Source organism: Hyla sarda, chromosome 12 (assembly GCF_029499605.1).
Source record: "Hyla sarda isolate aHylSar1 chromosome 12, aHylSar1.hap1, whole genome shotgun sequence".
NCBI lineage: Eukaryota > Metazoa > Chordata > Amphibia > Anura > Hylidae > Hyla > Hyla sarda.
In genome coordinates, this window is record NC_079200.1 from 64,937,041 (window position 1) to 64,952,798 (window position 15,758).

At 42.7% G+C, this 15,758-nt stretch overlaps 1 protein-coding gene across 7 annotated transcripts in view; it reads right to left on the minus strand.

Annotated features, from left to right (window-relative positions):
• The window catches only part of PCMTD2 (protein-L-isoaspartate (D-aspartate) O-methyltransferase domain containing 2), a 40,051-nt gene that overhangs the window by 2,030 nt on the left and 22,263 nt on the right, over window positions 1-15,758 (minus strand). For all 7 annotated transcript variants that reach the window (XM_056548352.1, XM_056548358.1, XM_056548354.1 and 4 more), the window contains 3 exons: window positions 14,455-14,557; window positions 9,044-9,215; window positions 6,558-6,681 (listed from right to left, as the gene is read on the minus strand). In XM_056548352.1, the coding sequence (XP_056404327.1) occupies window positions 6,558-6,681; window positions 9,044-9,215; window positions 14,455-14,557 (399 nt within the window). The remainder of the gene's footprint in view (window positions 1-6,557; window positions 6,682-9,043; window positions 9,216-14,454; window positions 14,558-15,758) is intronic.

Sequence of the window (15,758 nt, forward strand, 5' to 3'; positions counted from 1 at the left end):
GGGAAGGTGTCATCTTCCTCACCATTAAGTAGCCTGAAGGCTCTATGAAGACATTCACTAAGGGTGTATTCACACGTACAGTATCCTGCACATATTTGATGCACAGGATTTGAAGCTGAAGATTTATGCTGCAGAGTTCAAATGTAAAAAAAATTCTAAAAAATAAAATGGGAGCTCAACATAGAACATGAATTACCAAGCCGAGGATACTGTGTTGCACATAAACCCAATGTGCCAAAAGGAACCAACAATAAATATAGGAAAACAGTCCTACTAGGCAAGGGATGAAGGTAAAAATATAAGAATGTAAAAGAATAAGAGGAATAAAAGAGTAAAAATGAAGTAGTGTCCAATGATTAAATTATATTTAATAGGTACATGCACAGTCTTCAGCAGGGTCCTTGCCTCAGACTGTTTATAAATAAAAAACAACACCGAATTCACAATTTGTAATTCTTCGGAACCTTGCTAGTGCCCGGAGGCACAGGGACAAGTGCGCGGGGTTCCCAATGAGCTGTGATGTGGCACTCTGTGCCTCTTACCGGCTTCTTCGCTGTAGCTAGCCAGCAGAGCGGGGTATGGTTCCTGATGAATTTTGGAATCCGTGTCCAAGACATTCAGTTCTCATTGCTATTGAAAAAAGGGACAAGGCTCCCTGAAACGCGTCTAGCCCGAGAACACTCTTACCCTCACCCCTACTTGTGGGCACAAAGGAGGACTTTGAACCTAGGAATCTTCTGCACAGATTCCAAAATTCATCAGGAACCATCCCCCGCTCCACTGGCTAGCTACAGCTAAGAAGCCGGTAAGAGGCACATAGTGCCACATCACAGCTCATTCGGAACCCCGCGCACTTGTCCCTGTGCCGCCAGGCACTAGCGAGGTTCCGAAGGATTACAAATTGTGAACTCTCTGTTATTGTGTCTAACATCATTGCGCTCAGATCCCCACACATTGGTACATTGGTCCCTACGCCGTCGGTGGTAGCGAGGTTCTGAGGCTATTGAACAGAGCCTCCGATTACACAAACAGTAAACCCCCAGCTTTAAGACAGCTTACACCTAGCCCTGTGCCGACTGGGTAAAGTGGGCTTCCAGCGCTGCATAAATTCTGCCACCAAATACTTTCAACTGATATTATTACAATCCAGACACATATAGTCATTGTTTTATCTGCAAAGACAGCTATCAAGTGAATTTTAATTGTGGAAAGATTATACTAACTCCAGCACTTTAAGTGCCTAAATTGCCGAATGTCCTATATTCCCTGACCTGTCCCAAGGGTTAGCATCTAGTATTGCATGAACATTCTTATATATTTTTACATTAATCTTTTAGCTTATTTTATAGCATTCTTATTTATAGACTGTCTGAGGCAAGGGCCCTGCTGAAGACTGTACATGTACCGATTAAATATTTTATCATTGGACACCATCTCTTCTTTACTTCATTCTTACTCTTATTCTCTTTTACATTCTTATATTTTTATCTTCATACCTAGCCTAGTAGGACTGAGTTCAAATGTAGACAAAATGACTGAACACAGCATCAAATCTGTAGATTTAAATCCTGTACATCAGATATGTGCAGGATACTGTACATGTGAATACACCCCAAGAGGTCATGAAGAGAAAATAGTGACCCCCCCCCAACCTACGATGGCCCCGACATTCGATCATTTCAACATAGGATGGCCTCTCAGAGGCCATCACATGTTGAAGGCAGCATCAACGTACGATGCTTTTGTATGTTGGGGCCATCGCATAAACTGCCATCCGGCAGCGCAGACTGCTTCAGCTGCCACCGGATAGCCGTTTACGGTGCCCCGTGTGGTTCGCCGACGATCACTTACCTGTCCTCGGGGCTCCAGGCCTCCTCTTCGGGATCACCTGCATAGTCTGCGCTCTCCATCATGGTCATAACGTCGCTGCGCACGCCGTCCAGTCATTCAATAGGAGCGGCAGCAACGTGAAGACGACGACAGAGAGCGAGGATGCCAGGGAAGCAGAGGCCTTGCCGGAGAGTCGGGGACACCATGGAGACGCGGCAACAGCGATGGAGGGCGACATCCAGGGCAGCAGTGACGGTTCGGAGCGGCGGGGACAGGCGAGTACAACTTCCTCTACCAGTGGTCTTCAACCTGCGGACCTCCAGATGTAGCAAAACTATGACTCCCAGCATGCCCGGACAGCCTTTGGCTGCCCGGGCATGCTGGGTGTTGTAGTTTTGCAACATCTGGAGGTCAGCAGGTTGAAGACCACTGTCCTATACTTTACATTACACGGATCCCTCGACATACGATGGTTTCAACAAACGATGGTCCATTTGGAACGGATTACCATCGTATGTTGAGGGACCACTGTACTGTATATGGAAGACAGGGGGTGGGGCAGATGCAACTACAGCCTCCTTTTGTGCAGGATAGAAGGCTTTAACAAGGGAGGAACAGCACGAGGATCATGACATATGATTAGCAAGGACATTGAGGGAGATTTATTAAGGGATTTAAGCAGCTTTTTTTGCTTACAAAAGTCGCACAAAAAAAAAAAATCGTACAGGCGCCTAAGCAACTTTGTGCGACTTATGTGGGTAAGCAAAAAATACCAATCTGCCCTACTTAAAGTGTATCTGTCAACAAAAACTTTTTATATAATGTAGATAATACCATTATATGTAGGTTTGTAATATACATTGGTTAAAAATTATGTATATTTTTTGTCCCTGCAGCTATTGCATGTGTGTCTCTATGAGGAGTCCAAATACAGGAAGTGAGGATGGACAAGCAGGGGCTCTGTGCAGTAAGAAAATACAGAACAGTGAGCACTGAGGCTCTAACACATGTTCCTGGCTTATACATCAGGATGATTGACAGGCCAGGAGTCTGCACAGAGCCCTGCTTGTCCTACCCTCATTTCCTGTTTTTGGACTCATCATAGAGACACACAGACAATAGCTGCAGGGACAGCATTTTTTTCACACCAAAAGATACACAATTTTTAATCAATGTATATTACAAATATACATATAATGTTATTATCTACATTATATAAAAAGTTTTTGTTGACGACGGGTACACTTTAAGCAATTTTCAGTTTTTACTTTGCAGTGGTCCAGGATTTATCATTGCGAAAGTTGCATGTAAGCAAATAAAAGTTGCAAACCCCCTTCAAAAAGTAGCAAGTGTAAGCAAGGTTAGACCTGGCTTACAAACTTGCCTATGACAGCATTTTCAAAAGGTTGCACAAAAAAAATCGCGTGTGTGTGTAAGATGGGCGGATGGCAAGCTGGTCACCCGCCCACACAACTACAACTCCCAGCATGTCCTTACTGTAAGGTGCAGGTGACAAGCTTGTCATCCGCTTGCACATCTCTCCCCTCGCACTGCTGCACGACTACAACTCCCATTATTTACTAAGGTCATGCTGGGAGTTGTAGTCATGCGGTGCGGTGCTGGTGGGTTACAATAAATGTACTAACTTATTTTCCTTTTTCCCCCCTTCTCATTTAAGATCCATGTATCCTGTGGACTACGACGACGACCAGTGTTTTTTTCTTTTCTTTGTTTAATGTAAAATAAAATGGTTAACGAGGGCTTGTGAGGGAGTGTTTTTTGGAATAAAAGTTTAGAATTTTTTTGCTTTTGTTTAACCCCTTAACGACGCAGGACGTATATTTACGTCCTGCGCCGGCTTCCACGATATGAAGCGGGGTCGCATCACATCGTGTCGCATCGGTCCCGGCACTCATCAACGGCCGGGACCCGCAGCTAATACCACACAGCGCCGATCGCGATCCAAAGTCCAAAAAAGCGTATTTTGGTCACTTTATACCATTAAAAATTGAATAAAAAGTGATCAAAAAGTCCGATCAAAACAAAAATCGTACCGATAAAGACTTCAGATCACGGCGCAAAAAAATGAGTCCTCATACCGTACCGTACATTGAAAAATAAAAAAGTTATAGGGGTCAGAAGACGACATTTTTAAACTTATACATTTTCCTGCATGTAGTTATGATTTTTTCCAGAAGTGCGACAAAATCAAACCTATATAAAGTAGTAGGGATCGACCGATTATCGGTATGGCCGATATTATCGGCCGATAATCACGATTTTGGGCATTATCGGTATCGGCAATTATCTTGCCGATAAGCCGATAATGCCCCGCCCCCACCACACCGCGACCGCCACCCCCTCGACCCGCCACACCGCACCCCCGACCCACCGCACCGTGTCGCACCCCCCACCGTGATGCTAGGCGGTATACCGGTATGGATTTTTGCCCATATCGCTATACCGGTCGGGCCCCTCCCCACCCTCCGAGTCAATAAAAAAATTAAACTTACCTGTAATGGGGGTGGTCCGGGCCATCCATCCTTCCTGTAGTGTCCGGGGGCGTTCCGGGTGAAGGGTGAACCGGTCCGGGCTGTCCTTCTCCCACGGTCTTCTTCTCCACTCCGGGCAGGCTGCGGCCTAGTACGCTGCATAGACGCCGCTACGTCAGGTGCGTCTATGCAGCGTACTAGGCCGGAGCCTGCCCGGAGTGGAGAAGATGACCGCCGGAGGACAGCCCGGACCACCCTCCACCCGGAACGCCCCCGGACACTACAGGAACGATGGATGGCCCGGACCACCCTGACAGGTAGGGGAGAGAAGCGGGTGGCGGCGGCCTATGGCCCCGCAAAATCCACTGCAGATCATTGATTTAAAGCGCCCGCTTTATCGGCTATCGGCCCTAACCTGCCCCGATTATCGGTATCGGCCCTAAAAAAACGATATCGGTCGATCCCTAATAAGTAGGGTATCATTTTAACCGTATGGACCTACAGAATAATGATAAGGTGTCATTTTTACCGAAATATGCACTGCGAAGAAACGGAAGCCCCCAAAAGTTACAAAATGGCGTTTTTTCTTCGATTTTGTTGCACAATGATTTTTTTTTTCCGTTTCGCCGTGAATTTTTGGGTACAATGCTGCAAAGTCACTGCAAAGTAGAATTGGTGACGCAAAAAATAAGCCATAATATGGATTTTTAGGTGGAAAATTGAAAGGGTTATGATTTTTAAAAGGTAAGGAGGAAAAAACAAAAGTGCAAAAACGGAAAAACCCTGTTTAAATACTTTACAGGCTTAGTAGTGGAAGTTGTCTTATAGACTGAATCCATTACTAAGCTGGGACTTGGCGTTAGTACCAAAAACAGCTAGCACTAACCCCCAATTATTACCCAGGTACCCACCGCACCAGGGGTGCCAGGAATAGCAGCTACCAACAGGCCCAGAGCGTCAAATATGGCGCTCCTGGGCCTAGGCGGTAACAGGCTGGCATTAAGCTGGGGACAGCCAGTAACAATGGTCCTTGCCCCCCCCCCCTGGTAATGTCAGGCTGTTACAAAATGGCGTTTTTTCTTCGATTTTGTCAAACAATGATTTTTTTTCCGTTTCGTCGTGAATTTTTGGGTAAAATGACTGATGTCACTGCAAAGTAGAATTGGTGACACAAAAAATAAGCCATAATATGAATTTTTAGGTGGAAAATTGAAAGGGTTATGATTTTTAAAAAGGTAAGGAGGAAAAAGTGAAAGTGCAAAAACGGAAAAACCCTGAGTCCTTAAGGGGTTAATGACATCCCTCATTTTACTACCAAATCTACAGTCAAACAAAAAAATGTAAGTTAAAAAATAAATAAAAAAAATGTGTTTCTACGGAAGGTTTTATGCAGTGCACTTTTCAGTAACCATGACACATCTATATTCTGTATGTCCATACAATTACATGATACCACACATTTTTCTGTTTTAATTTACTACCTAAAAATTCTGGGGGAGATTTATCAAAACCTGTGCAGAGAAAAAGTGGTGCAGTTGCTTCTAGCAACCAGATTGTTTAGTTTTTAAAAGACCTCTGAAAAACTTAAAGAAGCAATCTGATTGATTGCTATGGGCAACTACTCTATTTTTCCTCGGCATGTTTTGATAACTCAGACGGGACCTGACCGGAGGAGGGTGGAACACGCTGCAGCACAGGTAGTACTGCAGTCTCCCCATGCTTCCTTCAGCAGCCAGGGACACGAGGGAGGAGGAGGCAGTGTCGTGCCGTAGAGAGCCGGCAATACTAAATAATTCAATATTCCCATCACACCCTGTACCCTTTATACACATATCGTGTTCCCGCTGGTACTTGGCGCTTACTGCACGTCTTCAGCCGGACTTGTCTATATAAGTTCCAAACCACGCACAAGATTGATGTAATTGCTATGGATAACTGCATTTAACTATTCAAACAACAAACATCAGATCTCAGATGTCAATCATACCTGGCAGACGTCAGCAGGCATCTGCCGGTTATGATGCGGACCTGCGCCATATTCCCCTCACCCAACCCATGACAGTGGTATGTCAAGGGTCGGGAAGGGGTTAAAAAAAAATAAAAATATTTACATACAGAAGCAAAGCAGAGCTATGTAAAAGATCTTCAATATGCAAGTTAGACAATATCTGGCTGCACATAATCTACAGATGCCCAGGGTGCAATTGTTAAAAGAAATCATACAACTGCACTTACGCAGGTGGAGTGGATGTCTTTTTCCATTTTCTGATTTACTTGGTTGCACTAGAGGAGCGAACGATACAGCCAGGATCTTCTTGGTTTCCCAGGTTGTTGGGCCTGTACGGGTTATCTTTGTAAGCTGAATCAGAGAAGAGGAGACTAAACAAATGAAAAACCTTAGACATCAGTACTTACAACAAATATTATAAATAGAAGAAGAGGTCATGGTACCTCAGATATAATCTACCAGACAAAATGGAATAGCAGTGCCCTCTGACTATATGGTGGGAAACTACTGCAAAGCAGCAACCCACACAATACTTGTGCAAGTGCTGCAGCATTTTTTAAATTTCACTTGCAGTCACTTTACATGTAGCAATGATGCAAGGTACTGCAGAGCCGTTAACTGAATGGCTCGGGCTCCTGAGCCCGTGCCCTTCTGGGTGACCCTCAGACGATTCCAGTAGCTAAGGGTCGCCGCTAATAGCCGGCATGTGGTGAATGCTGCAGCTGGCTATTATCACTTTTAAAAGGACCCTGGTAGTCTAGTAGGGTGATTCACCCTCCCCCCCATCCAGCACGATCGCTGAGGTTACAGTGCTGGCTGTGGCTCTGTGATTGATAAAGCCCGGTCCAGCCAGGCTATCAATCGAGTACACAGATCAACATAGTTCTATGGAACTGCATTGATCTGTAGGAGGAATCTAATGATTTATAAAGTAAGGGGACTTATAAAGTAAATAAAAGTTGACTAAAAAGTTTAACACCCATTAAACCCTTCCATATTTAAAGTTTAAATCACCCCTTTTTCTCCCATTTTACATTTGGTATTGCCGAGTGCGTAATTGTCTAAACTAATATAATATTTATCTCGTACGGTGATCCGTGTAAAAATAAGAATTCCAAACCCCACAATTTTTAATAAAAAAAAAAATTATCATATTATACCACAGGAAAAGTAAAAAGCGATCAAAAAGTCCGATCAGTAGTAAAATGGTACCGATTCAAACAACAGATTAAGGCGCAAAAATGAACCCTCAAACAGCCCAGCATACGGAAAATAAATAAAAAATTATAGGGGTCAGAAAATGGAAATTAGAAAAAAGAATTCTAAAAAGTTAGAATTTTTTAAGATTAGTAAAACCTGATGCAAACTATACAAATCGGATATTTTAAATCGTGCCCACCGAAAGTATCAAAATAACATGCTAGTATGACTGCACAGTGAATGGTGTAAATAGGAAACCACAAATTTGCTAAAAATTGCCCCCCCCCCCCCCCATTTTAGAGTATATGCTTTTGAAAAATGTATAAATACATTACAAAGTACAATTGGTCCCACACAAAAAATAAAAAATAAAAAAAAACACACAAGCCCTTATATGGGTGTGTAGATGAAGAAATAAAGGAGATATGGCTATAAAAGGGCGAGGAGGAAAAACGAAAGGGCAACAATGAAAATTGGCCTGGCCCTTAAGGGGCTAAGTGAATAGGGTAAACAGAGGAGGTTGCAGCGTTGAGATAAGCATCTTGGCCAATTTAAACAGCTCATCAGTGGAGATGCTGGAGTCAGACCGTTGCAATGTAATTAGTAGTTAGCTAATCCCTTTAAGAAGTTAAAGGGGTACTCCGGTGGAAAAAAAAAAAATGTATTCATATGAACTGGCTTCAGAAAGTAAACAGATCTGTAAATTATTTCTATAAAAAAAAAAAAAAATCTTAATCCTTCCAGTACTTATCAGCTGATGTCTAGTACAGAGGAAGTGGAGTTGTAATTTTCTGTCTGACCACAGTGCTTTCTACTGACACCTCTGTCCATGTCAGGAATTGTCCTGAGTAGGAGAAAATCCCCATAGCGAACCTATCCTGCTCTGGACAGTTCCTGACATGGACAGAGGTGTCAGAGCACTGTGGTCAGACTGAAAAGAAAACCACAACTTCCTCTGTAGTAGACAGCAGCTGATAAGTACTGGAAGGATTAAGATTTTTTAATGGAAGTAATTTACTAATCTGTTTAACTTTCTGGCACCAGTTGATAAAAAAAAAAAGTTTTCAAAACTCCTTTAAAAGTAGTCCTATGTAAGAAAATGTATCCCCTGCTCTGTGCGCCATGAGAGCTGGAGTGCCTTGCGATCAAACCGTTATCTTGGATAAAGGATACATTGGTTTCTACATGGGACTATTAAGCAGCACAGAAATTATAAGCATATTAAAGTGAAACTGTCAGTGTCCTAAGCACTAACCTGTTGGTACTGGGAGGTAGTGCGGGTGACACGCATTATAAACAATACTTTTTGTTATTATAAACCACCTGATCTGTGGTCCTGCTTGTTATCTTCTTCAATACAGATCCTGCTTGCAGCAGACCACTTATCGGGGGTAGGCAAGTATCGTAATAATCAGAGTAACCAGAAATACCTGCTTGTACCAACAGGTTAGTGCAGGTGACACTGATGACAGCTTCACCTTCAACCTTTAAGACACCGGCTTTATAGGGGTACCTTCTCTTCGAGGGGCATCACGAGAATCCCACCCACTTTAAGCAGGTTCTTCATGTATTCCTCATGCTCTTTCTGTACTCCAGCTCCACAGTACACACGGTCATAAGACGAAGATTCCATAGAGATCTCCAGGCAGTTTCCAGCCACAAAGCATGGTTCACAAAAGTCAAATCTTGGGGAGGAATTTGTTAAATGAAAAAAAATAAAAGTTAGAATGAATTTCCACAAGGGGAAAATGTATGTCTGGTTCTAAAGTTGGTGGCAAGGAAACTCATGCAGAGGTTTATGCTGAACCACTAGTTAAACTTAAAGGGGCCTTTTCCTCTTATACAGCAATGGCACATTGCCAGAATATGCCATCATTTTATGAATGGTGGAAGTCCAACCTCTGGAAATGCCATTGATATGGAGAATAAAGGGGCTCTTGCACTGCTTTAGTGCTATGGCTCTTGCACAGTCTTTCCCTGCACAGTGGCACTTGGTCACCTGCTATGCCAGTCCCATTCTAGGGAAGGAGCTGGATGACCTGGAACACCACTGTGCAAGAAAAAGCAGCACTCCAGTCCTTTCTCAGAATGGGTGGTCCCAGAGGTTGGACCACAGGAAATCATAAAGTGGATGACAAATCCTAGCCATATAGCTTCACTTTATGTGATGGGAGTACTCTTAACCCTTTCCCGATGTACTGGTACATCCCCATGAGTGAGGGGAATATGACGCGGGCCCAGAGATGGCTCCGATGTCAGTCACTGAAATGGTTAAATTCCATGATCAATAGCGATCAGGGCATTTAAACATTAAACGCCAGTAATCCCTGTGGTCTAGAGGACCCATCTGCAGCTCCACAATGTAATTGCAGTCTGCAGATGGGTTGCCGGGGAAGAACGGGGACTTACCTGTCCTTCATGGACCAATGATTGCTTAAGGCTGCCTTTGGCAGCCCTTAGCAATCAGGTGTCGATAACACAGATCAATGTAATGCAATAGCATTACATTGATTATGTAAGCCATTTAATGATGGTTTATGATAAGCTACTAAGGAAGCTGTAAATAAAATGTATATATGATAGATCTACACAAAGTGAGACCACAGAAACTTAGTCATTGTATCTATGGAATAAAGCTGCAACTTTTTTACTGAATACTCTGGTGTGCTGCAGTCAACCTCATATATATATATATATATATATATATATATATATATATATATATATATATATATATATATATATATATATATATATATATATATATATTATAGTTAATGAACGTCCATTAGTGGCAGGGGGTAAGTGTGTGGGTAGATTAGATGTGTGTGTAAGTATGTATGTGTATAATATACACACACATTCTGCAAATGGACGTTCATTAACGTCCATCTACGGCTCCCGCTTTAAAAAACAAAAACAAAAACAGAAAAAAAATCAGATCAAAGAAATGGTACCGATAACTTCAAATCACGGTGCAAAAAATGAGCCCTCATATTGAAAAAAGTTTTAGGGGTCAGAAGGACATTTTTTCAACATATTAATTTTGGTGCATGTAGTTATAATTTTTTTTTGTAGTACAATAAAATCAAACCTATATAAAATGGGGTATCCTTGCGACTGTATGGACCTACAGAATAAAATTTTCTGGTTTCACTGTAGATTTTGTATTGAAATTATTAATGGTATTACAAAGTAAAATTGTTGGCACAAAGAACAAGCCTTCATATGGATTTTTAGGTGGAAAATTAAAAGTGTTAAGAAAAAAAAAAAAGTGCAAAAATTTCACACACACACACACACACACACACACACACACATAATTTTGCATATACATGCGCGCACATATATACATACACAAATATAATATATACACACATACACTCACACCAAACAAAAAATGGGCTGGTCAAAATTATTGGCACCCTTTTAATATTGTGGAAATATAAGATTTTTCTCAAACATGTGATGCTCCTTTAACCACAGACGCAAGTGTACGTCCTGGTTTGGCGGTACTTCGTGCACCAGGAAGTACATTTATGTCCGGTGTATGCCCACGAGCATAGGATGTCCGCCATTAACCCCTCAGATGCCGTGATCTGTACAAATCACGGCATCTGCGGCAATGCGCATGTAAAAAAATAGATGATCGGATCGCCCGCAGCGATCCGATCTGTAATGGCGGACGGAAGTCCCCTCACCCTGCCTCCGTCCTTTTTCCGGTGTCTCCTTCTCTGGTCTGAGCAGGAGACAGACCAGAGAAGGAGATAGCCGATAATACTGATCAGTGCTAAGTCCTATGCATAGCACTGAACAGCATTAATCAAATGATTGCTATAGATATAGTCCCCAATGGGAACATCAAAAAGTTGAAAAATGTAATAAAAAAGTGAAAAATTCCCTCCCCCCCATAAAAATTGGCAGTGTTTCCCATTTTACTCCCAAAAAGCGCAAACTTTTTTATTAACATGTTTGGTATCGCCGCGTGCGTAAATGTCTGAACTATCAAAATATAATGCTAATGATGCCCTACGGTGGACGGCGCAAAAAATGAGCGCTCATACCACCCTATATACGGAAAAATGAAAAGTTATAGGTGGTCAAAATAGGCCAATTTTAGATTACTGATTTTGTACAAAACGTTTGATTTTTTTTTTTAAGCGGTACAAAAATATACAAAGTATCTAGCCATAGGTGGTATTTTAATCGTATTGACCCACAGAATAAAGAACACGTCATTTTTATCGTAAATTGTACAGTGTGAAAACTAAACCCTCCAAAATGTGCAAAATTGTGGTTTTCATTTAAATTCCATCGCAAATTTTTTTTTTTTGGGGGGTGCGCTGCACATTTTATGGTAAAATGAGAGGTTTCATTACAAAGTACAATTGGTCACGTAAAAAACAAGCCCTAATATGGGTCTGTAGATGGAAATATAAGAGTTTAGAAGGCAAGGGGGAAAAAACGAAAATGCAAGAATAAAATTGGCCTGGTCATTAAGGTGAAAATGGTCTTGGTCCTTAAGGGGTTAAACACACCTGGGGCAAGCAACAGGTGTGAGCATTATTAAAAATCACACCTGAAAGCAGATAAAAAGGAGAGAAGTTCACTTAGTATTTGCATTGTGTGTGTACCACACTAAGCATGGCCAACAGAAAGAGGAGAAGAGAACTGTGAGGATTTGAGAACCAAAATTGTTTAAATTAAAAAAAAATAAATAAATAAAAAACAAACACACACACACACAATCTCAAGGTTAAAAGTCCATCTCCAGAGATCTAGATTTGCCTTTGTCCACAGTGCGCAACATCAAGAAGTTTGCAACCCATGGCACTGTAGCTAATCTCCCTGGGTGTGGACAGAAGAGAAAAATGTATGAAAGGTGTCAACGCAGGATAGACCGGATGGTGGATAAGCAGCCCCAAACAAGTTCCAAAGATACTCAAGCTGTCCTGCAGGCTCAGGGAGCAGTGTCAGAGTGAACTATCAGTCGACATTTAAATGAAATTAAACGCTATGGCAGGAGACCCAGAAGGACCCCACTGCTGACACAGACACAAAAAAAAACAAAAAAAAACGCAAGACTACATTTTGCCAAAATGAACTTGAGTAAGCCAAAATCCTTCTGGGATAAAGTCTCGTGGACAGATGGGACCAAGATAGAGCTTTTTGGTAAAGCACATCATTCTACTGTTTACCAAAAACAGAATGAGGCCTACAAAGAAAAGAACACAGTACCTACAGTGAAATATGGGGGAGGTTCAATTATGTTTTGGGGCAGTTTTGCTGCCTCTGGCACTGGGTTCCTTGAATGTGTGCAAGGCATCATGAAATCTGAGGATTAACAATAGATTTTGGGTCACCCTGTACAGCCCAGTGTCAGAAAGCTGGGTTTGCGTCTGAGATCTTGGGTCTTCCTGCAGGACAATGACCCCAAACATACGTCAAAAAGCACCCAGAAATGGATGGCAACAAAGCGCTGGAGAGTTCTGAAGTGGCCAGTAATGAGTCCAGATCTAAATCCCATTGAACACCCGTTGAGAGATCTTAAAATTGCTGTTGGGAAATGGAGCCCTTCGAATAAGAGACCTGGAGCAGTTTGCAAAGGAAGAGTGGTCCCACATTCCGGCTGAGAGGTGTAAGAAGCTTATAGAAAGCGACAGATCTCTTATTTTTCCCAAAGGGTTTGCAACCAAATATTAAGTTAAAAAAAAGGTGCCAATAATTTTGTCCAGCCCATTTTTGGAGTTTGGTGTGACATTATGCCCAATTTGTCCCCCCCCCTCCCCCCTTTTTTGTTTTAGTTCCAGTATAGACAAAGGGAATATACATGTGTATAGCAAAACGTATTACTGCAAATCCTTCATTCTCTTGAAAAATTTCAACATTTACGGCCATGACTATCTCTCTCTCTCTCTCATCACAGTGTATGTAATTGTCCGAACTATTGAGTTATGATGTTTCCGATGCTGCAAAATGTTTCTGATGTAGGAAAAAGGCGTAAACGCAAAATTGTGCCAAATGCCAAAATTGCTCATTTTTGGTCATACCAGAAAAAAAAAAAAAGGGGAGCAAAAATACATTATACACAAATGTGGTATCATTAAAAACTACAGCTCACAATGCAAAAAATAAACCCCAACATAGCTCTATAAGTGGAAAAATAAAGTTATAGGGGTCAGAACATGGCATTGAACACACACTCTCTCCTTTTCAAGTTCAGTTTTTTTTTTTTCTACCTTAAAACAAAACAAAAATGACCCATGTTTGGTTTCATTTTAATCGTACTGACCAATAGAATAAAGATGGCATGTCAGATTGTGAACCCTAATAAAATTATTTCCCCACAAAGGGTCATGAAGGGGTTAAAGGGGTAATCCGCCGAAAAACATCCAAAAGGATAGGGGATAAGATCGGCGGGATCTCCAGCGCGGCACCCAAGTCATCCGTGCACAGAGTGAACTCCGCTCCATGCCGGATGACTGGCGACGTTCCATGCCGGATGACTGGCGACGTTCCATGCCGGATGACTGGCGACTACAGCAGCCATGCCCCTCCATTCACGTATATGGGAGGAAGCTTGACAGCTATGTAGACATGAATGGAGGGTGCACAGCGTGAAGTCACGAACACGGAAGCTCCAAGCTTCCATGTTCCGGACACCGCCGTTGCCAGCCCGGAGATTGCGGGACACCTGCGATCAGACATTTTATCCCCTATCCTTTAGATAGGGGATAAGATGTTTTTCTGCAGAGTATCCCTTTCAGCATTGATCCAGTAGCATCACAGCATAGCTCTGACCTTCCAGCAGATGACACAGTTTGTTTATAAATATAACAGGTCACAGATACCCCTATTAAAAGTGCTAACTCCTGTAAATCTGCACCATGCCAGTACCCCTGTAGGCCAAGACAGCAGTCTTACTTGTCGAAGTAGTCGCTTGTGCGAACAAACTGATCCAACTTTTGCTTTGCATATTCAATGACATCTGGGTGAAGCTCAACACCATGGTTCACTCCAAAAGGCCCTGATGACAGAGATAAAGCTTAGTGCAAGCACCAAGATTACAACAGCATAGGTGCTTGTTTCAGAATAAGTGCCACACTTGTCCATAGGTAGTGTCCGGTATTGCAGCCCTGTCAAAATGTGAATGGGGTTGAGCTGCAATCCCACACACGACCTGTGGATATTGGTGTCGCTGTAAAAAACAAGATAGTGGCCTTTATAGTCAGACAGGGGGGGGGGGGTCACATTCCTGTATAGAATGGTAATATACCCCCCATGTTGTGGAGATATAGGGCTTGTTAGCACATAGGATAGTCTAGCTACGCCATCAGATAGGCAGGGGTAGCATTATACAGTGCACTGTACTAGGATTTGGGGGGGGGGGGGGGGGGATATATTCTTCCCCAGCCAGCACTCAGTGAACAGCATCTCATAAGTAGGGAATCGACCGATTATTGGTTTGGCCGATATTCACGATTTTGGACATTATCGGTATCGGCAATTACCTTGCCGATAATGCCCCGCCACTGCCCCATTGTCTGCCCCATCCCCGGTTTTATAATTACCTGTTCCCGGGGTCCGCGCTACTTCAGTCTCCTGCGACATTTGGATAGGTGACGTCCTCAACGCGAGCCAGAAGTAGCGCAGACCCCGGGAACAGGTAATTATAAAAGCTGGGATGGGGAAGGCAATCGGGCAGCGGCAATGGTTGGACTCAGAACTTGTAGGGGGACGGAAGCCGGCGGCAGCGGCGGTCTATGGCCCCACAAAAGCTGCTGCAGTTCATTGATTTAAAGCGCCCGCTTTAAACCACTGATCTGCAGCGGCTTCTGCGGGGCCGGGTGGGGGGACGGGAAATAGACGATAACTTATACCGTTATCGGCTATGGGCCTGAAAGGTCACAGATTATCGGTATCGGCCCAAAAAAAATAAAAAATAAATAAAATTTAAAAATTGGATATCGGTCGATCCCTACTCATAAGCACTAGCTAGTGTTTCATACATGCATCTGCCATAGAGTATGCATGCCCAATGTCCTAGTACTGCACCCATACACTGGCCATATCATACTACAGTAGTGTAGTATAACCATAATGTAGTATAGCCATACTACAAACAAGTATTTGTCAGCCCCAATCTATAGATGCCACTGTCAAGTTTTTATTTTTTCTTTACAAAGACCACATAGACCTGCTTTAACCTTTGTTAGACAACTTTCTAG